The 21,953-nt window shown below is 31.7% G+C and overlaps 2 protein-coding genes across 13 annotated transcripts in view; one reads left to right on the top strand and one right to left on the bottom strand.

Annotated features, from left to right (window-relative positions):
- Window positions 1–78: 78 nt before the first annotated feature.
- LOC126874033 (mitogen-activated protein kinase kinase kinase kinase 5) lies at window positions 79–15,244 on the top strand. Of its 7 annotated transcripts, XR_007692618.1 has the most exons (22): window positions 79–344; window positions 421–478; window positions 1,150–1,305; window positions 1,433–1,665; window positions 1,732–1,995; window positions 2,086–2,281; window positions 2,351–2,451; window positions 2,546–2,613; window positions 3,148–3,240; window positions 4,120–4,158; window positions 4,969–5,022; window positions 5,756–5,823; window positions 6,087–6,233; window positions 6,436–6,611; window positions 6,707–6,911; window positions 6,981–7,164; window positions 7,231–7,508; window positions 7,582–7,665; window positions 7,736–7,828; window positions 7,914–8,040; window positions 8,184–8,393; window positions 8,500–15,244. XR_007692618.1 is itself a non-coding variant. In XM_050635596.1 (21 exons), the coding sequence occupies exons 1-21, from the start codon at window positions 234–236 to the stop codon at window positions 8,281–8,283; spliced, it is 2,835 nt and encodes a 944-aa protein (XP_050491553.1). In that variant the 5' UTR covers window positions 79–233; the 3' UTR covers window positions 8,284–15,244. The 7 variants fall into 7 exon arrangements, 6 of the variants coding, with proteins under 6 accessions (XP_050491553.1, XP_050491554.1, XP_050491555.1 ...); XM_050635596.1 differs by having other exon boundaries at window positions 8,184–15,244; XM_050635597.1 differs by lacking the exon at window positions 4,120–4,158 and having other exon boundaries at window positions 8,184–15,244.
- Window positions 12,496–21,953, bottom strand: part of LOC126874029 (pleckstrin homology domain-containing family G member 3) — a 99,115-nt gene continuing 89,657 nt past the window's right edge. For 5 of the 6 annotated variants that reach the window (XM_050635587.1, XM_050635589.1, XM_050635591.1 and 2 more), the window contains 10 exons: window positions 21,272–21,492; window positions 21,083–21,183; window positions 20,901–21,017; window positions 20,645–20,795; window positions 20,237–20,575; window positions 20,068–20,163; window positions 19,833–19,962; window positions 19,591–19,748; window positions 19,407–19,496; window positions 12,496–19,274 (listed from right to left, as the gene is read on the bottom strand). In XM_050635587.1, the coding sequence (XP_050491544.1) occupies window positions 17,043–19,274; window positions 19,407–19,496; window positions 19,591–19,748; window positions 19,833–19,962; window positions 20,068–20,163; window positions 20,237–20,575; window positions 20,645–20,795; window positions 20,901–21,017; window positions 21,083–21,183; window positions 21,272–21,492 (3,635 nt within the window). In that variant the 3' untranslated portion in view covers window positions 12,496–17,042. The remainder of the gene's footprint in view (window positions 19,275–19,406; window positions 19,497–19,590; window positions 19,749–19,832; window positions 19,963–20,067; window positions 20,164–20,236; window positions 20,576–20,644; window positions 20,796–20,900; window positions 21,018–21,082; window positions 21,184–21,271; window positions 21,493–21,953) is intronic. The other variant, XM_050635592.1, reaches the window with a different exon arrangement.

Here is a 21,953-nt window from a genome sequence, read left to right as displayed (position 1 = left end):
AAAAAGGAGTACAACGTGTTTCATTACGAGATACAAGATCGATTGATCGATGTATCGCAGAAACCGCTTACCCAGTCGTGACTAACCTCAGAGCTGTTGTGAACAATGGCGACGTTTCGACGAAAGTGACATTCTGACGAACAAATGTGTTTTTACACTTTAACGTTAATCTTCTTTTGTAGATATTAATTACGCTCGTTAGCTGGTAAACCGGCGGGGATACGTGTTTTAGAATGGCTTTGAACGCAAACGCGTTGTCCAGTGACATAAGCCGAAGAAATCCACAGGATGAGTACGAGCTCATTCAGAGGATAGGCAGCGGAACGTACGGAGATGTTTACAAGGTTCATACGCTCATACATTTTTTATATTCGCCATTGTACACGTTATGTTTACATACTATTCAATTTTTTATCGCAGGCCAAAAGACTTTCCATGAATGACCTAGCTGCAATTAAGGTTATCAAGTTGGAACCAGGTATGTCCTTCCAGTTTTTTAAACTGTTTTTTCTAACCACTTAAGTTTTAATTCACTAAAGATTTTCCAGAATTAACATTGATATGAGTGATCAATTGCATTCTTGATCTATTTCTATGATTAAGTAAAAGTTGATTAACTGAGATTTCAGACTGCTTCTTTATATTGCTTTTTGTAATCAAGTTACTATTAGTCAAACAATGATTGATCTACATCTTGCACCATTCTTTTCAACTTTCCTTTTTGTGTATTTTTAACTTTTCAGTAAAAAATATATATTTGAGTAAAAGCTTGCAAGCTTATATCTTTATTTTTTTTATAACAATATATAAAAAGCTCATGAATATATATTAACATATCTTTTCTCATTGATTGTATTTGTAAATTGTATTTGTTAATTTATTCATGATTATTTATTTTATATCTATACACAAATAAAATACATTTTAATTTAATGTTCGATGATTTTAGTTTAACGTTAATATTTAATTTAATGTTATTAATGTGATGTTCCTTTAATGTACCATTTAAACTTCGTATCATATTTTTAAGGTATCTAATTTTATACACACAGTAGTGTATTGAATGTTTTTATTGATAAATATAACAAGACTGCAAAGAATGAATAAAAATTTATGTGATATGATATACATATTATTTAAATGTTTTAGGGGATGATTTTGCAATAATTCAACAAGAAATTTTAATGATGAAAGATTGCAGACATCCTAACATTATTGCCTATTATGGAAGTTACTTGAGAAGGGATAAATTATGGATTTGTATGGAATATTGTGGAGGTGGTTCCTTGCAGGATATATATCACAGTAGGTATTTTATTATTATCCTTCTGTAATGTTTTAATTTCTAATTAACATGTAAAAAGGAAGTATTTATGTTGAAAGCACATTCCTGGGATATGTTGAAGTATTAAAAGGTATTTTAATATTATAGTTACTGGACCATTATCAGAAATACAAATAGCATACATGTGTCGAGAAACCCTTTTGGGATTGGCTTATTTGCATAGCATGGGAAAAATGCATCGTGATATTAAAGGTGCAAATATATTACTGACTGAAGCTGGTGATGTCAAACTAGCTGACTTTGGTGTGTCAGCACAGATTACCGCAACTATTAACAAAAGAAAAAGCTTTATTGGCACTCCCTACTGGATGGCACCTGAGGTACCTTGATACTCTCAAATACTTTTATAGAGACCTTTTAGAAGTTTACACTTTAAACTTCTGTAGGTTGCAGCTGTAGAGAGGAAGGGTGGTTATAATCAACTTTGTGATATTTGGGCTTGTGGTATTACTGCAATAGAATTAGCTGAATTGCAACCACCTATGTTTGATTTACATCCAATGAGAGCTCTTTTTCTCATGTCCAAATCTGGCTTTAAACCACCTACGTTAAAGGATCGTGACAAATGGAGTCCAACATTCCATAATTTCGTGAAAGTTGCTCTAACTAAAAATCCCAAAAAACGACCGACCGCCGAAAAATTACTGCAGGTTATTTTCTTCTTTAGAATATGTATAATATACATTGAAATCGTCCCCAAATTTTATAGAAAATATTTTGAATAGAAACTTTCGTTTCAGCACGCATTTTTTCAAGGAGAAATGAGTAAACGTTTAGCTCTAGAATTGTTGCAGAAAGTATCGAATCCTAGTCATATGTTCACTGATTTAGAAGCAGATGAAGATGGAGCTGTACCTAATGTTCCGCAGAGGATAGCATCGCGTCACACCGCGAGACCTAGACCAAAAAGTCCTATACCACAATTAGACACTGATGGTAAACACAAGTATATTCAAGTATATATTCTATCTTTTTTTGCAAATACAAATTACATACGTGTTATAGACCAAATTAATCTTGATGGAACGTTACAAAGAGACGCGATTTCTCCTTCTGTGGATGCTACCCCATCTTGGGATATCATGGATATTATGAATAACGTCAAGGTGATTTCACACTTTATAAAAAATATTTTTTATATTATTTCCTATATTATATAATAAGATATTTAAAATAATATTTCTATGTTTAACTATTTAGTCTGTTCATAACTGTGATGTTCATCCAGATTGTGGTATTGGGTCAGCGTTTGAAGACGTACAGGAAAAGTAAGCATATTTAAAATAAATCTATTTAATTATGTAAATCGATATGTGGTCCTGGAAAATTCAGGGAGGGGATGCTTTAAGATCCTTCCACTAATATGGTAATTGCTGTTTTGATTTCCTGTCTTTTAAACAGGATAATAATTAACGATTACTATCTAATTAATTAAGATTTTATATAAATTTTAATCTCGTTACATAGTTAAGAACTGTTTAAAGCAAAACAGCAATTTTGATCTAACAAAGGTCGAGATGCATATGGCACGTTTGCTTCCGCTTTGTATACAGCGCATCGACCATTAATGGTGACGAGCGAAAAGTAAATTTGTAAATTTAACGCTTCCAAAGATCTAACAACCCAATATTATTTTTGAAAGATACTTCAGATCTTTTTTTTAGCTTATTGCAATTATTTGCATAATTCTTATTCCTTGTGTCATGTAAAAAATTAATGGAAACAATTTATGATGTTTTGATTGCCTTATATTAATGATTCTGTAGTCTTCCTAGACATGATATAGTTTATCTTTGTATCAGTACTGTTGCCGCTAACGTTACAACAGATACAACAGATAGTAAAGAATCGCATCAAGGCAATACAGACACAGAGATATTTCATATGAGTTTAAGGTAATGAAATACAGGTAGTTTGGTGTGAAGATATGATACAGTTTTGAATTGTTACCTAAGAAAATTTGACATTAATATTATTCCAGATATATAAATATGTTAAAACTACAAGCAAGATGGAATGACATTTTTTTATTTAATTTAAAGTATATATATTATGATTTTTAAAGTAGACTTGCATGCCATTTTAATTATTGATATAGAAAGTGACTAAAAATCTAAGGCATGGAGCTAGTGATTATAGATTTTTTCTTTATATATATATTTTTTTTCGTAGATACTATAGTTTATAAATAATTAATATTTTTGTTTATTTATATTCTACAAATGATTGATTTTTTTAAATAGTACATACTACATACAAAGTATGCATGTGATGACTGGTGTATAAATTAGTTTAAGTAGTGCATGATTGAAATGAAAGTTCAAAAGAGTCTTGATGTATTCACTAGTACTGTTACGTAAGTATTATTATCACACTTGTGTATTTTATTTTTATATAAAGATCTTTTTGTCTTGTTAAATTTATTTCCATATCTTTCATAAAAAACATCATTTTAAAGACTGATATTTTGTATATGTTTCCATAATATTTTATGCATTCAATAATTGATGAATGATGAATAGAAAATAATATGATTTAATGAGACACAATAAAATTTGGCATGTTTATATACATATATTTTATTCAAATTTGAAATTTATAATCTAATTGTTATTATTATAAATCCTAATCTTGAATTAGTATAGTATCTTGAAATTATTGTTACATTATCCTTATATTACGTCTGATCCTTATCCGAATTTCTCGGCTCATTTTAATTCTCATAGCTTTAATTTCTCTGATCAGTTTGTAATTTTAATAATTTCTCCCAACAGGAGTCTATTGCAGTACATTGATGAGGAGTTGTTGCTAAGGTATTGGCAGGTAACCCTTTTCCCTTGCACCTTGCACCTGGCACATATATTTCCTAATGCCTTGTATTAAAATCATCTAGTTTTTCAGCAGCTTCTTACTAACTTATTAAGATTTACTTAACGATTTTTTGTTTAATATCTTTTCTTTTGCATTTTATTTAATGCATCAAAATTGATTAAAGCTATTTTGCATTATGCATTTCTTTGATTCTTCCTATTAGTCACCTTTTATTTATATTCCCTGTACAACTTCCTATAGATATAAATATAACTCAATACATGTATGTAAATATGGTAACTTTGGAGTCTATACTTTGAAAGTATACTAGTCTATACTTTGAAAGGCTCTTTAGCAATAGATGTTTTTAATGTTGTTTATTGCATGCAACTTCTTTCTTTCCTTTTTTTTTTTTTAGAATTAATTTTTACAACTGTTAACCATATTGGTGGTGGAAGTTTATATATCTGTTACAGAGAGATTAAGATTTTGAACATATGTTTCAACTATATTTTTGTAATTTAGTGATGATAAGGAATCAGCTGTGATAAAAGCAAATGAAATGGTATCTAATTAATTGGTTGTGCTAATAAGTGTTACTACATGATATGCCTTATTTATGATTAAACATAGTCATGTATATTATTTTGTCTGAGAACCATTACCCATATATTCCCCATAAAATATAAGTGAATCTCTTTATGTATAAAAAAGTAATTATATGAATACATAGACAAAGAGTTCTACAGGATTAATAACAAAAAGAATGTGTAATCGTTTTATAGTATATGATTATAGTTTCATGTGTGCAGGGGGAATGCAATGTCGATGGTTGGTGGGCATTGCGACCAGCTATATTCCCTGCAGTAAGTAAACGATAAAATGTAATAGTAGGCTGTTTCATCTATTTGTTGTACATACAGTTCGGTTGTTTTTGTTAGTTTTAGCTGAAAGTAATAATTGCCTTTTACTTAGTACAAATTGTTTATGATAATTGTTTAAGTTTAGTTTTAAATAATTCATTGATACATTTTATTTGTAGCAATTACATAGGATGCTACAAAATTAAATGTACATAAAATTCATGGGAAGTCAGATATTTTAAAGAGAACCCATATATAATTTTGAAATAGTATTATTTTAAAGTCTTTTCCCTAATGATTGATTTATTCATTGATAATCATTGTATTAATAAATTCAGTTGTACATTTGCTTAAACATATCATTTTTTCTAAGCACCAATTCTTATAAGACACACTATATTCTTCCAAAAACACCTACCAGTGCTTATTAAATAATTACTAACAATCACTAAATATGATAACAAATGCTTTAATACTCCATGATTTTGTATATGTTGATTTTACCTTCTAACATTTTTTCATTGCATTTTCTCGATTTCATAAACAATGCTATGTTTCTTTTAAACTCTTGACTAATTATTATTATTAATACATATTTCTCAATTATTATTTAAAGATTATTTATAATTTACTAACAACAAAGTAGCATTTGTTTTTAAAAAAGAAAATTTCTAATACACTTGTCTTCATTGATATATAATATTTCTTAACAATTGCTGGTCTATTTATTTTCCAGAGCTACCCTTCCTCTTGGAGAGTCATCAAATGATTGTGAAGTACATTGTCCATATTATAATATGTCAGGTAAGCACATATTCTTATAACTATTTTCTACTAAATTATGCAGCCATTTTATTAATATAAAATACTGCATGAGAGATGCATATTAATCTTTGCTAATTATTTCTTATAAATCTGTAAAACTCAAGACCAATTGAATTAAAATGGCAAAAGTGTATTAGTTTCAAGTTACACATCAAAGTAGTTTGGTAGTATTAAGTGATCTGGAAATACTGAAAGTTGAAAAGTATCAAGACAATAGTATAAAAAGTAGATTCGTTGCTTAGGATCGCAAGCAAGTCCCAGGCGCCACAGCTCTGTGGATGAGTTGTATGGTCTGGTGAACAGTGCTCAGTCCTTAGCTGCTGTCAATGGGCAACGTCAACGATCCCTTTCTGACAGTGGTCCTAGAGAAGAATCTCTCCAATCAAATGGTAGAAAAGCACCCTAATTCTTAATTTAAAACTATAGGTTACAATTTTTTTCCTAAGAGGACTCCTTAATGTGAATTTCTATAATTCTACCCCCACTACTAGCATGCTTCTAAAATTCGTTTTTCTTTTTCTAAAATAATTATATTATCAATTTCAGTACATTAAAAATAGTTCGTTTAATCACTAAACCAATTTTTTGTAGGTCAAAATGAGATGCCAGATGAAGGAGACAGAGAAAGTATGAGCCCAGATTTATTATCTGATACTCCTCCTGTTCCTCCAAGAAGAAGGGACAGAAAACGCCATACACCTCCTAGACCGATCAGCAATGGACTGCCACCAACACCCAAGGTTCATATGGGTGCATGTTTCTCGAAAGTTAGTTTAGTCTATCTATCTTTATCTCATTCCAATTAATCATAAAAAGTAATAATCTAATTTGTATCTGGAAAAATATTGGAATCTTTGTATAGGTATTTAATGGATGTCCGTTAAGAATACATTGTACTGCAAGCTGGATTCATCCGGATACGAGAGATCAGCATTTATTAATCGCGGCAGAGGAAGGGATTTATAATTTAAATTTAAATGAACTTCATGAAACTGCAATAGATCAATTGTATCCCAGACGTACGATTTGGATGTATGTCATTAAAGATGTTCTCATGTCTTTATCGGGTAAGATATTAATAATATAAGGTATCATTTTGTAATTATTATATACACAGTACTGATCTTAAATTGTAGGAAAAACTCCACAATTGTATAGACACGATTTATTAGCGATGCAAAGCAAGCAGACTCACAGGTTTTCATTGCATATGAACAAAATATCTGAGAGATTAGTACCTAGGAAGTTTGCCCTAACTACTAAGGTACCAGACACAAAAGGCTGTACCAAGTGTTGTGTAGGAAGAAATCCATATAACGGGTAAGTGAATAAATATTATATTTTTTCTTTTATGTAATGCATTAATCAATAAAATATTTAACACAGGTATAAATATTTATGTGGTGCAATGCCGACCGGAATATTTTTAATGCAATGGTACGATCCTCTTAATAAGTTTATGCTGTTAAAACATTTCGAGTGTACACTACCGACACCGTTAAACGTATTTGAAATTATAATTACACCCGAAATGGAATACCCGATGGTGTGCGTGTCTGTGAAACAACCATATCAGCAAAATAAATTGAAGTTGGATTTAATTAATATGAACTCGGGGGCAAGTTGGTTTCACAGTGATGAATTGGAAGATATGGATGGTTCTGGTATATTTCTCTTTGTTATTCCGTACTAATTAAGTTTAAAAAGTATACTTATTATTTTCTTCCATTTTTACAGCCACTGTGATACCAAGAAGGGAAAACCTTCATGTTATTAATGTTACACAGTTAGAGAAAAACGCAATATTAGTCTGTTATGATAGTAAGTAAAAATGGATCCTTGTATAATATTGTTTGAAGATCTATAATTTATTTACACTTCCGTTTTATAGATGTAGTGAAAGTGGTAACGCTACAAGGAAAACCTAGGTCGAGCAGGAAGCATATGTCAGAGTTACACTTTAACTTTCAAATTGAATCCATTAGTAAGTTTCTATGTCTTTTATTAGTAACGTTTTTACTTTGCTATATTTATAATAAGTTTTTTCATAATCATTTTGTTGCTTTCAGTTTGCTTACCTGATAGTGTATTAGCATTCCACAAACATGGCATGCAAGGTAGAAGTTTCAAGAATGGCGAAGTTACTCAAGAAATCAGTGATCCGAGTAGGACGTACAGACTACTTGGGTCGGATAAGTATGTGCTTGTTGTACAGTAATAAATTTTTATACATTTTAAACTTAAATGCTTTAAAATTTTAAAAATATGAAGGTTTAAAAATGTAAGATTTAAACGTTTGGAATGAAGTAATAAATTTTAATTTTTTTTTTTTTCGATAGAGTTGTGATGCTGGAGAGCCATTTGGTTCAATCAGGTACACTGACTGAATCCGAAGGCGCGGATTTGTATATACTTGCTGGACACGAAGCCAGTTACTAAATTATCTTCCAACTATAAATGTGCAGACATATAATGTATCGCAAGTGACTTGTGATTCCCACTGACTGCGTGTAAAGTAAAATGTGACTCAGAGGCAGTGGTCGATGTTGGTAAGAGAATTGTTAATTATCCTGTTTTAAAGTGCATATGGATAAGATCAATGTACATTAATGTACACACATGCAAACACGTCATTCGTCACTGTTGTCCATATAGTCATTGCTGCATAGACTGGTTATTTGCCGAGAGAAAAAAAGAAACTTTTTAACGAAGACGTATTTAGAATTAGTGGTCTTCGAGGTCTGAATGAAGATCACGGTGGAACAGATTATTAGAAAGAAGCACGATATATTTAAAGTAATATGTAAATTTGCCCTTATGCCTGGCAAAATAAAGCTTATACCAATCGGAACTTCTCCCAAGAAACATGTGTGCGATCGCGAAATTGAATATTCGCGATCGACTTTTCTCGACATTCGTTATTATAGTAAATGTCTAGTAAATGATAGACGCGAAACTTGATTTTAAGCAATTTTTTCCATTTTTTTAATTCATCTTCTTACATTCATGGATCTTGAACAATGCGAACCGCGCATATATAACGATATTTACTTGTAGATACACGGATACTTATATTTTTAGAATAATTTTTAGATAATATAAAAGATCTTCACAATATTGGAAATAAATTAATTGTATAATTGTAAACATCTCGTCTAAACTTTGTACGAGCCATAGAAGATATTTGCCAAAGGTAGTTTAAGTAGATTAATATATTCGATCAAGTAAAACAGAAAGCAACAAAGACAACGATTTAAATACAAATTAATTATCGTGTATAAAAGTATATCTATTAAACGTCAGTCCCAAATATATATTTTTCTTGCATGAATAGAGGAAAAAAGAAAAAAAGGACAAAATATAAAATTGAAACCCATATATTCGATACAATATAATGTCCTGTTCTTTTGTATAAGTTTTACTTTGGTAGGCATCGGGCCTTTGCATCAAAGTTATTTTAATAAGACATTGCGTTCATCAGTGTCTCTAATTTTGGATGATTGTACTATGAATATACAGTAGAAATTGCAAATAGTTTATGATGGGGCAATCATAAATTATTTATTTTAAGAAGTATATATGAAAATGGTCTTAATGATTAATTCATCTGAAACAATCATTTTTAGTAGGTATCATAAACGATTTAAAATGTATGCATCATAGAATGCTTTATGTTGTATAATTAATTGTCAAGCTCTAATATTGATAATTAGCGGTTTAAAAAAGGAATTAAGGTCGAAATTCCTGCTCCATAATTTTCTTCTGAAATATGACTTTAGTGGATATATATTATAAATATTCGAAACAATTTCTTCGTATTGTACATGAATTCAAAGTTTAGGAGCACGGTGTGTCTATATATATTATATATAAATTTCAATTAACGTCTTACTTCTTCAAGATAATGGACATTAAGTGCATTTTGTGTGATGGGTATTAAGACTGGGAGAAACGCGATTTCTCATTTGCGAAAGACTTTCTTAACACATGAACTGTGTATCCAGGAGGAAGAGTGCTGGATGAAATAGAGCTTAAGGATCAATGCAAATGTTAAACGCTGAGTATTTATTTCCGCTTCTTAAAATTAATTTTCGTTTAATATTTGAGATTTTTTTATATCATCTGATATATACAACATAATATTTTACAAATATGTAAAATTTGATTTGCATCAGTGATTTAATTAATATTAGTATCAGTTGATACCATGTGATATTTCTATGGTGTCTTTGTACGATAAATACAGAGATGAATAACGTAGTTTGTATTTGTAATGATCAATTACTTAAAATATTCAGAACAATATAATTATTATTTATTTATAGATTAGTAGACATTTTATTTGCATTCGAGATTATTTTTAATGATATTCAATTAGTTCTTTTTTCGGCATATGGTAGTATAAAATAAATGTTTAAACGACCAATTTAAATGCATCTTTTTACGAGTAGAAAATTTTACATCTTTGCACGTAATAAATAATACTAAATAAAAGACAAATTAGAATTAAAAAATTTATTCTTGTTCTTTCCAAAATTTAAGTTTCTTAGTATTACACGTTAAATATTAAATAAGAAAACAGAAAAGAAAATCAATTTAAAAACTGCAATTTGCATGTTGCAGAGAATAATAGATCTCACTTCAAGCGTTATTTTAAAACTTATAGTTTTTATGAAAAAGCTCATAAAAAAAGATGGTCAGTTATTAGTAATATTTAAACAAATAAAATATTTCATAATAAAGATTTTAGTAATTACTATTGCTTATTGCAAATTTAAGTAGTTAAATAAAATTAAAGCATTGAAAAAAATTATGAATATTTTTTACATAGTTTAAATTTTATTAGGATAGTGATTTATATTTTAGTATTTTAGTATTATTATCACAGAATATAATACTATTTATATTGCATATAATTTGGCCAGGTATGCTAATAAAATAATGTAATGAGGCCATTAAGAATCGATTGATCGATGAAATATTTTAAAAATACTTAAATTCAACAATGTCTTTTAAATGCCATTTAGTAGATTTTGCGAGTATCTGGCACTTTTCCATCCATGTCGATAGCTTGCAAACCAAAGTAATTGATTTGCAGTGGCAAGAATGAAATGTAAATTGAGCTAGGAAGGATTGACAGAGTAAAATTATCTTGGAAATGTTGAAATATTTTGGTATTTTATATGAAGATTCACTGTGTAAATAGAAAGTAGGATTACTAAAGAAAGTATTATGCTATGAAAAATTTACTATAATAGTGTCATTATAGTAAATAATATGTGACTGCTTATTGTTTGTGGTAAATAATTATGTTATATGAATGTTGTATCTATTACTAACAGCATAAGTGGTGTAATTAAATTTTTATCAGAAATTTAATTTTCTTATTTGAGAAATATTCTTTCAGCTATTAAATTTCTTCTTACAGTGTTTTATTATAATTTAAAAAAGACAAAACATGTAGATCATATGGTTGTAAAGTACCAACATTTGTACCACTTATGTTAAGACAAGATTGAACACTGATTTAATACTGATTTATCCCAAGATGCAGCAAAATTGTGCTTGAAACATTTTATGCTGACAGTCTATTAAATGGAAAGAATTGAAACGATCATGTGTTCAAAGTATGTCCAGGATAGTAAACTTTACCATTTTAAATATCACTCTTGTCTTGCATATTACCTTTAGATATCAATTTCTACATATTTATTCAAATGTTCCATTCCAAATATAATAAAGTCTATGAGATAGAATTTATTCGTTCATCATAAAGCTCTTGTATGCATGCACATAGTGCACAAAGTGATAATTAATTACTTTTTAAGTCTTATTGTTAAATATAGTGTCACATTTGAATGCTGAATTGAAGATGATTCTTAAAATATCTGCAATATTAATAAGTTTTTTAAGAGAATATATATAGACATAGCTTTAAAGACAAGAGAGATGTTTTTTCAGGGAATAAGATTAAGCAGGTAAATGCGTCAGTATATTTACACATTTGTGTCAGCAGTTTAGTATGCAATTACAATCAGTGCTTGAGCAATCAAATGTGAAATTGTTTAATCAAATCGTATAACAACATGATGGAAAAGTCTAGTAGGGTGTTATTCATGTAAATTGGTAGGACTTGTAAAGGAAAGGTATATAAAGCAATGTCTTCCTTGTATTTGCTATTAAGCATGTACCATTAGGAGATATTGAGTGCTTGCAATGTTGGCATTTAAATGAAATTTTTGTACATTATCTAACATTTCAATTATGCTCGTTGTTTCATTCAAATTATTAATCATTTTTCATCTTTGTTATTCAATAGCTAAATGTTCATAACATTCTTTTATATAGATTTGTAAGCGTTCGAATGCTTCTTGTTAAAAAAATTGTTTCAGTATATCTTTTAAATTGTACAGTACATATTCTGTTCATGTAATTAGTATTTTCTCACGTTTTAAAGATAATTTTGGGGCAAATGTATAATGGTGTGATATAGATTACTAGAACCAATGAAAGATAAAAAATCTATATGCTTTCTAGGCATTCAAGAATGTATGTACATTACATGTATAAAGATATTGGGTTGGCAACTAAGTGATTGCAAATTTTGTTATTACCACCTAATGATAAAATGCGCAATCACTTAGTTGCTAACCCAATACACTACTAATTTTTTATACACGTATGTTCTTTTGATTTCATTGATGTGTAAACATTATTGCGTACAGATTCCACATAAGGAAAAGATTGAATTTTTATTTCAATAATGTCGTAAATAATGACACTGCAATGTTACCTGGCAAACTTTTATATTATTGTAAAGACAATAATTTCATTCATGGCATCAAATATGTAGCGCGAAACGCATATACAAGAACACTGACTAAATGCAACAACATTTACACTAACTAAACAGTGAAAAAGAGTATTAGGAAAAAAAGAGAAAAATAATTATAAATACTTCATGGCAGACCAACTATTAGGAAACAAAAATTTAGGATCAAGAAGAAAACATAAGAATTCAGAAACATGTTACACATGCAGATTTTACATATCCATGTTCTCCTTATGACCACAAAATTTTAGATTCTTCAGGAGTGTTTCTGTTGAATGTAGTGCATAGCTGAAAATATTTAATTTTTATTGAATCTTCGTGTATATGTATGCTGTGTGTAAATTGAGCATTATGAAATTGCAACATTTGATTTCATGAAAAAGATTTGTATCTTCTATATTAATATTTTTTATGGAATCACCAATATTTCTGCTGTTCAATTCACACACAATGTAGATTTCTATAGCAGTAGGACAAATAGTACAGCGATAACATGTACCTGTCCATATTGACCAGAATGGCTTTGCCTCTATTTACGAATGAGGAATATAAAATTATCTGAAAAAATTACAAGATTATATTTACAACTGTACAAAAAGCAAACATTTGTTGTATGTCTTGTAATCTCTCAGATCTTATATTCTATACAATTTCTATTATTTTCTAATAACAATAATATTACAATTAATCCTGAGAGTGACATGAATAAAATTGCAATCATTTAGTTATTTTATAATTTATTTCTTAATGTAACAAAGGAATGTTCTTGAGCTTGAAAAATTATTTCTATTGTCTTTATTGCCCTTTATATATAAATAATGCTGGATTAATTAGGAGAAATTGCAAAATCACTCTTGGGATTCATAGATCATGGATTTTTACAGGTGCTCTTCCACGATATCATTAAGTTATGCTATCAAAATTGATTTGGTTCTTTGTTCAGCTATGTATTATGTTTTCTATTAACAATGAGTGTAAGCATAAAAAAAGAATATTTTAAGAGGCAAGTTGGTGTCGTAAGAATGACGATACGACTTAGGGAGAATGAGACAAAAGAAAAAGAGAGATATATATAAATATAAATATATGAATATATATATTTAATAAAAATACTCTTCGGAGAAGAAATGTAAGTTCAAAGAAGTATAAGGATTAGCGTGAATAACGATGTCATCGGGATTTCGTTAGTTTGCGCTGTTTCGTGGGAGAAAAGGAATGGGGGAAACTATAAGAATTGTCAATACTGTCAATAGCGCATTATTAACCAAAGCTTTAGCTGCGAATAGAGACGATGATTTAATGAGAATATTCTTGCAAACGAAATCGTAGGAAGAGAATGTGTCGTTGTCGCATAAATGAATTTTTGTAGATTTAAGTAGCATCTCCATGAGGTGCTGTATAAAAAAGCAAAAGAAAAAGAGATAACGATCTCGTTAAATTTCTTTCGTTCGTTTGCAACAGCGTTTTCCAATGCTTCTTACGAAGAAGACTTTTCATAACAATTAGACTGCGGATTTTTATGCAATTATAGGATATTCGATAATGTAAAAATGCTCAGAACACACATAATAAATATCTTTTTAGGTTCCATTTTTTCAGTTGTGACCACAAAAATTTGAATTTGCGTAAACATCCTCAGCCTAATAATGACGTCGTATTCGTGTTTCACGGAACTCCTAAATTTTATATAAAACCTATGATTGGTGTTTTTATTATTTTTTATATTATATAAATAAATTATACATTAAAGGAGTTCCTAAAAAGTTCTAATTGGAAAACACTGATGTCTTCACCCTTTTGATGCAGCAGAAAGTTGCACGATCGGTCTCCATTATCCAAATCAGTGTTGTCCTCGAACAAAGCTTCTTGTATTGTTTTGTCTTTGCTGGAGTATCGCTTGAAAGAAATAAAGAGATTAACGAACAAAAATTGCGCGGGAATATTCAAAGTAGACGTCAGTAGATGGCACTCCAGTAGCATAATTGAGACAAGATGGGGGAAGTCCCTTAATCTGTGAAGCTTAACATTGGACAACATTGATTTCAGTAATTAGCATACGATAATCCTGTAATTAAACGGAAATGGATGACTCGAGACGATTTTTATGTCGAAAAGATCGTATTTAACGCACTACTTTCCCTTGTATCGTTATACAAGATGCTTTCTTGTTAGGTAAACGAAATAACGAATCTTAATTTATTCTTTATATTTATATTCGTAACCTCAACACTAACGGAGATTTGAAAGAAGAAAATTCTTCTAAATAGAGAGAACTCTCATTCGAGATAATACTAAACAATTAAATGTATTATATAGTTACTACAGTTGTATATAATGTGTATAATGAACGATCGTTTGTTTTTCTCTTTCAGTTCATTGAGCTTTCTATCTTTTAGTAATTTTTCTTTCTTCTTTTTCTTCTTCCTGTATTTTTTATACACGTGCAGTATTGCAAAGCTAATTTATGAACATTATGTATTATTTACTCTCGTATCTGTAAACATGACTAGCCGAAACTTCTTGTAAATAGACATTTCTCGTAATAAAACCTACCTGAAGTAATCAGGACCTGATCTTCGAATTCACCTTCGGATCCTTCTTACGAAGTATTTCAATGTGAAAGTATGACAATGATCTTGAATAATGGAAACGAAAACTGACAATAATCAAGTTGATTTATTGCAAAGATACTAGATCATTCGCATAATGCGATTGCAAATAAATCATAATCTCATTTGCATCGTGAGTTCATTATTGTCTAATCTTAAATCTCTGATGGGCGGGCAAATGGGTATAAATCCAAAATTATTGGTTTTGCAGAGAAGCATTTATAATTAGACTGCGAATTTTTATGCATTTATAGAAAATTTGAAAGTGCAAAATTACACAAAATACTCGTAATATGAAAGAATAATAGATGTTATTGGGACTATAAGCAAAAAAATAGCAATAGAGAATATATTAGAATATCTTGTTTTGCCCAAATTTTGACTTATACTCTTTTATCTATCCATCAGAGAAATATATTTCGGGTTTCTCCAATTTTCTTCTTTTAATTGTAATTAAACTTAACCCGTTAGGTTCTGCGAATAAATAAAAAATAAGAAGCGACTTCCCTCTTTGTTCAAACGAACACTTTTATTGTTGAAAAATAAAATAATAATTTCTGAATCCTAACGAGTTAATTTGCAAGTACATCGACGCTTAAAACATTCAGTCGACATGTATAACGATTTACAATAGTCTGACTAACGACATTAAAATATGAAAAAATTTGTCCTTGTAAAAATTTATATAACAATACAGGGTGACTATACAATTGTCAATATTCAACTCTTTATCGTATCAATTTACTTACATGGTGATCGATGTTTCACTATTTAGAAAATACATTTTATTAAAATATTTAAATTACCAAAGGATATAACAGCTTCCTCCATGAAAAGGCTTTTCAAAAATAATTTTCTCTGATTACCCTGTATTATTAACATAACATTTAAATTTATATATGACACGGATTAAATATGACATACGATATTTTGAAAAAGTATCACTTATTTACGTTTTGTTCTTTTTACCGCTAGTTTACACGATACGACAACTTGTTCGGCAGTATTTGTTTCAATGTTGTACAATACACTTCAACACTAGAACTTCATGTTTGCGCGGGAAATAGTTTACATAAAGCACGAATAGAATAACATAAACGTAACATGTACATAATAATAATATTTTTTTAAAATCTTGATCGGACATAAATGTTAATAGTAAAAACTAAAGAAACAAAATGTGTCCACAGTAATTCATTATGTACATACTATGTCTTTCATTGAAGTATCTGAGTTTTATCTAGACCAATATTACTCTTTATTTATTCTACTTCCACTTTATTTTCAATCTTTCTTCCTCCCTTCTATTGTACTAATAAAATATAATCTCAAAGATAATTGTACTTAATAGATCACTCAAAAATAAACTGACTCTTCATCATCCAAACGAGTATTATTGATTTCTAGATAATAACTACTTAATCCTTTCAAGATATATAATACTTCTTGAAATATTTAAATTAGACTGCGGATATTCATGCAAGTTCATATTTTTATGAATATAATTTAGAAAATGGACTATATTTTGGACATTTTGTATCAGTTTGCGTACTATGTTAAAAATAGAAATTTTCCATAAACGCATAAGCATCCACAGTGTAATTATTACATTTTTTTTATCAAGTATGCGAAGACAAAAAAAGAATATTCCAATATATAAATTAAAATGAGCTAATCTCAAAAGGATTAAGAATATCGGCAAACGTGAAATTCCTGTGTTTAAGGCTACGAGATTTGTACACTTTCATTGGCATAAATTACGTTTCAATGTGACCCTGCAACTGACCCACTATCTTCCTTACCCAACCTGCTTGGCTCTGTCCCGCCGACACATCGTCGTTCTCTTCACCACTGTTTGACGAGCAATTGCTTTGCAAACTGTTCTTAGAACAATGATACGTTCCACTTTCAGACACAGGAGCTCTCACCGGAATTTTACAGTCCAATTCTTGCTGTCCCTTTAAGAAAACCGACTTAACCTTCAAATAATCGGGTTTCTGAGCCACGTTAGGTTTGCATTTCGTCGTCGCAACGTTGTGTCCTGAGGGATTTACCGCTGTGATAGACTCTGTTTTCTTCTTCGCTGGTACCGGTGGCGCCACTTTGCTCTTAAATGGCGGGCAATCTTCGGGAGGCTGACTCGATTGTGGCCTGGCCACCAGAACCTCTTCGATATCGCTAAATATTGCACTATCCCGGAACGCGTCGTCAACATCCGCATCTACGTAGTTCTCAATCGTCTCGAATGATCTTTCATAGAAACTATCCGTTTCACTTTCTCGATTCTCTATACTTTCTTCATCATCTTTCTTCTCTTCCTTGGTCTGTGACTGATTATTTGCCTGCTGAAATCGTTTGCTTTCGAAAAATAGTACACTTGGATCCGCATAGTCAGACTGAGCGATCCGAGCACCTAAACTTGAGCTTCCCTGTTTGTAATAAACCGAAGGGATTCTCAGATCCGAAACCCCCCTCGCTGTGCATCCTACGAGCTCTTCCACATCCGAAGAGGATTCCCTCGAATGCTTCATTTTGCTCTTCTTCTTTAACTTACCTGTACTCAAAGAACGGAAGTACTTGGTCCTCTCCAATTCTTCGCTACACTCTAGAGTCTCTGTGCTCATGGTGTTCCTCAGACCTTGAAGACGATTGCCAGCTTTAGAAAGGACGTTCTTGAATATGGTGCTCCCACTTGTGTTTGCCCTATAGATTTTATGATCAGGATGTATGTTCGTGGTGGTGGATGATATATGAATCTCTGAATAAGCGTCTGTCAATGTATCGTCCAATGAACAAAAGAATGTTGATGTGGATGTTGAAACGGAAGTCGGAAATTTGGCAATTCTTCCTTCTGGCTGACATGTAGAGGCGTACCTTTCCATGTCCTCCAGGTTAATCTCTGCTGGCTTGTCTGAAGCTATGGTAAATGGTCTCTCGCTCATAGGTTTGCCATCCCTCTGCAAGAACCGTGACTTTGTTACGTTCTGATTAGAATTAGGGTGAATTTGGAAGCTACGTGGAAGAGAACCACACTTTTGGGGCGATGTTGGCAATCCTTCGCATAGTTTGGTTAACCAGACTGCCGGACGAGTCGGACTGTCATTTCCATCCAAGCTTTTCTCTTCTTGCAGACCTTCCCACACGTGTTGCAGGTTATCATAGTTTCCAAAACCTTTGTTAGACTCGGTAACCTCTTGGTTAACTTCAGTTGTACATTCGCCATTTTCAGTCGTTCCTTTGTCGCTTTCTACAATTTGAATTTCATTTTCCTTCGCAGCTTGTGGTTGAGTTGCTTCTTCGTTTCTCGATGCTGAATTTTCTCTTATCCTAAGCGCAGTCTTGATAACCTTACTCTCTGTCACGATACTCTGTTTCTTGAACGCTTCAAACAACGCTTTCTTCTCTTGTACAAGGTTAATCTTGTTTTTCGAATTACTGTCCACCGATTTATTATTTTCAGTTTTGTTTAAATTATCATACAGCAATTGTAGCGTAGGTTGATGGTCACGGGGAGAAGATAACGAGTTCCAAGTATTATTCGTTTTAACGAACCGCTCTCGATGACCTGACCTAATACGCGATATCCTGTTGTTAACCGAATTGTCTGCAATATAGTTCGTATTTTCTGAGTCACTGTCATCAGACGTGTCAGCAGATATACGTTTATTGAAACGTTGCTGCTGTCTGACGTTGATTATGCTGTTCGTCCGCTGCTTCTCTAGGAGCTTCTGGAATTCCTGGTTTTGCATGAGAATATGACCAACTATTTCTTCGACTGTTTGCGCTTGAGTCTGCTGTTCATTGTTCTCTTTGGTTTCAGGTGGTGGAGAGTTCGTATGCTTGTCGTTCTCGATAATCGCGCACTCGGTCTCAACGGTGGCAGACCCCGTATCACCCGTATCTTCTTTTTGTTCTTCGTCAGACTGGTTAAGGCACACATAAGATTGAAAACCTGGCTCTGATTTCCTCCTCCAACCGGTAAAGCGATCCTAAACGCAATAGTAAATATTTTTCACGTGCCATATAATCAGTCATAATTTGATACAAAAGCACAATGATGATTTTTTAAAGTTCTGAATATAACCCCTAAATTAAAGAAAATTATTTATATTTTTAAGTACCTTGACTTTTGATCCGCGTCCGTCTGAAGTTTTAAATCCTTGTTCACTAGAATCCTCGTTTTGATTTTTCCGTGGCGATGCTGGAGAATCCTATTAGAATATTAGAAAACCAATTAAGTTAAGTATAATTGGAAGAGATAAAGTTGGAGAATATTGTACAGAGAACATCTGAAGCCGTATGTACCTCAGTTGTAGTCTCAGACCTTCTGCCACCTTTCTTGAATTTCTGTCTAAGTCCTGTCTCAGATCTCCGTCTTTCTTTCTCCTGTTTTCGTTTCTCTAGATACTCTGGAGGTGCAGAATGCTGCTTCTTCGCCGATCCTCTATCTGCCAAAGCGTCGTCTGCATAACAGTTTTATTATTGTTATACAATTATCGTTCAGTTCAGTATGAGAAAAGTATTCGCAATTTAATGTATAGTCCTACCCTCTGGTTGCATCTGGCCAAGTTGCAAAACCAATTGTCTCGCATGCGAAGGTATAACCGCGTTATAATTCTCCAAAATTACCCTTTTTATCTGTAAAGTCCATTCTCTTTTCTGTTCCAAGTTTCGTGCCTAATTATAATAAATATTATATATGAAATATACCAGTGTAATATTAAATTAATATTGATTTTAATGTAAAGATTATAGTTATCAATATACAAATGATTATATTACCTGAAGGGTATACTGTAATCTGGGATTATCGAAAGGAATCACGTGGAAACTAAGTGGTTCGCCTGGTATACTCTCAATGAGCATTAAATTCGAACACTGCCAATACAAAATAGTAAGGCATTAGTAAATAAGTTTCATTGTACAGAAAGGGAAATAGCAGAATAGATACCATAATGTGAGCTTTGTAGACTAGAAGCCCATCCTCCTTTTTCTTAGTGAGTAAAAGCATGCGGTCAAATAAGAAAGCATGCCTAGGAGCTTTGGCCCTCCACATTCTGAATCTTCCTTCTGCTACCAGTTCCCCACTAGTCGTTAAATCTGGACCAGGCCAGCCGTATAAAAGGGACTGGATCTCTTGAACACGCACTGCGTGCTCGTGCCTTCGTTTCATTGCATTTATGTGCTTTGCAATGTCAGTCATAGCAGCCAATGCCGCCTCGATTGCCTTGCTACCTTCAGTCTCATTTTCTCTTACCTCGCAGTCTGCTGCATACTCTTTTGACAAATTCTGTAAATAATAGATCATAAGACTATTGTTTTTCTTTTATATAGTGATAAAATTGAAGATACAATTTACCTCCAGAAGTAAGTGGTACTTGAGGATCCTTTGAACAGGTTTCAAAAGAAAGGATCCAAGAGGTAATGCATGACCTAGGGCTGCTTGTCTTTCTCGGAACGCGTGTGCAGTCTTTTCTTGACTCATGAGGTCGGTCAGAACGGAAACTGTGCTAAAATGAACTGTATTAATACCAAACTACAATTAAGAGATATAAGAATATAGCAAGTATCAAGTAGCATTTATTTCCACCAGATTATCTTGCTATATCTCTTACCTTGGATAATTGGTACAATATTCTGTATACACTTTAAATCCTGACTTGTGCTTTATGAATGTGTTTGCCACACAGACTGGATCCAGACCACATTCCTCTATCTCTTTCAGGAACTCTCTGAAATCAAATTATGTTATAGATAATTCCAATCTTTTTATGATATACATAAGAAATTACTTTACCTGTTGAACTCGAAGATATCCTCAATATTACTAAATAAGTTACTCAGCTGCATTTGATCCACAAACGATGCCGAATCGTTTCTCCAAAATATAAGGTAACCCTTAAAATAACAAAAAATAACGAAATAAGTTTCATAATTTGATAGATGATATCGATGAGAGATAATACAGCTGCATCTAAATATTTACCTGAATGACCTGTCGCAGATGTTCCACATATATCGCCTCAGTGTCGACTATCTCAAGAAGTACCCTTTCCATAGGATTCCGATGGGGGTCGCAATAACGCGGCCTGTGGCACAGGGGATTGAAAGGATCCTCCTCTCCGCTATTTCTTCTTTGATCACTTCCATCATCTCCTATTCGACAGTTGGCCTCCGAAACTGTCACCACTCCACTATCCCCAGAGCCTGTTCCCAAGATTTTATCATTCATTAAATAGATTTATTGAAACTCCTAACAAATTCTATATAGATTGCAGTTTAATTGAATCGTCTTACACACTAACAGATTGATCTATAAAGATTGCTATCTATCTAAAGGATCCTAAATTCTCCAGATTAATTTTGATCTAAATAACCAAGAAACTACTTCATCAGACTTCATTAAGTTCTCTATCAAGATCAAAGCTAATGCAAGTGCTTATCCTCGCTACGACAGAAACATTCCTTTCTTCCAAACTGGTTCTAAGTGTCAAACGACTTCCATTAAAACGAAAGTGAAAAAACCGTGTGCTCGAAAGAACATTTTTTAACGCGTAACATGTTATCAGATGGTTGTTTGATCGTCGAAACGCACACGCTTCCTTGCGATTCCAGGCCGTGGCAACGGTTTCCCTTAACGATGACCACGGAATGCCGAGAGAGAAGTT

The sequence above is a fragment of the Bombus huntii genome, chromosome 15 (assembly GCF_024542735.1).
Source record: "Bombus huntii isolate Logan2020A chromosome 15, iyBomHunt1.1, whole genome shotgun sequence".
Lineage (NCBI taxonomy): Eukaryota > Metazoa > Arthropoda > Insecta > Hymenoptera > Apidae > Bombus > Bombus huntii.
This window is presented reverse-complemented; position numbering and strand designations above follow the sequence as displayed.

Bases quoted from the DNA above. Each gene is read 5' to 3' on its own strand.
- LOC126874033 (XM_050635596.1), top strand. From the start codon at position 234: ATGGCTTTGAACGCAAACGCGTTGTCCAGTGACATAAGCCGAAGAAAT. The intron at 6,234-6,435 runs GTAGAAAAGCAC...AATTTTTTGTAG, and splicing joins AGAATCTCTCCAATCAAATG to GTCAAAATGAGATGCCAGAT. The intron at 6,912-6,980 runs GTAAGATATTAA...CTTAAATTGTAG, and splicing joins TGTTCTCATGTCTTTATCGG to GAAAAACTCCACAATTGTAT.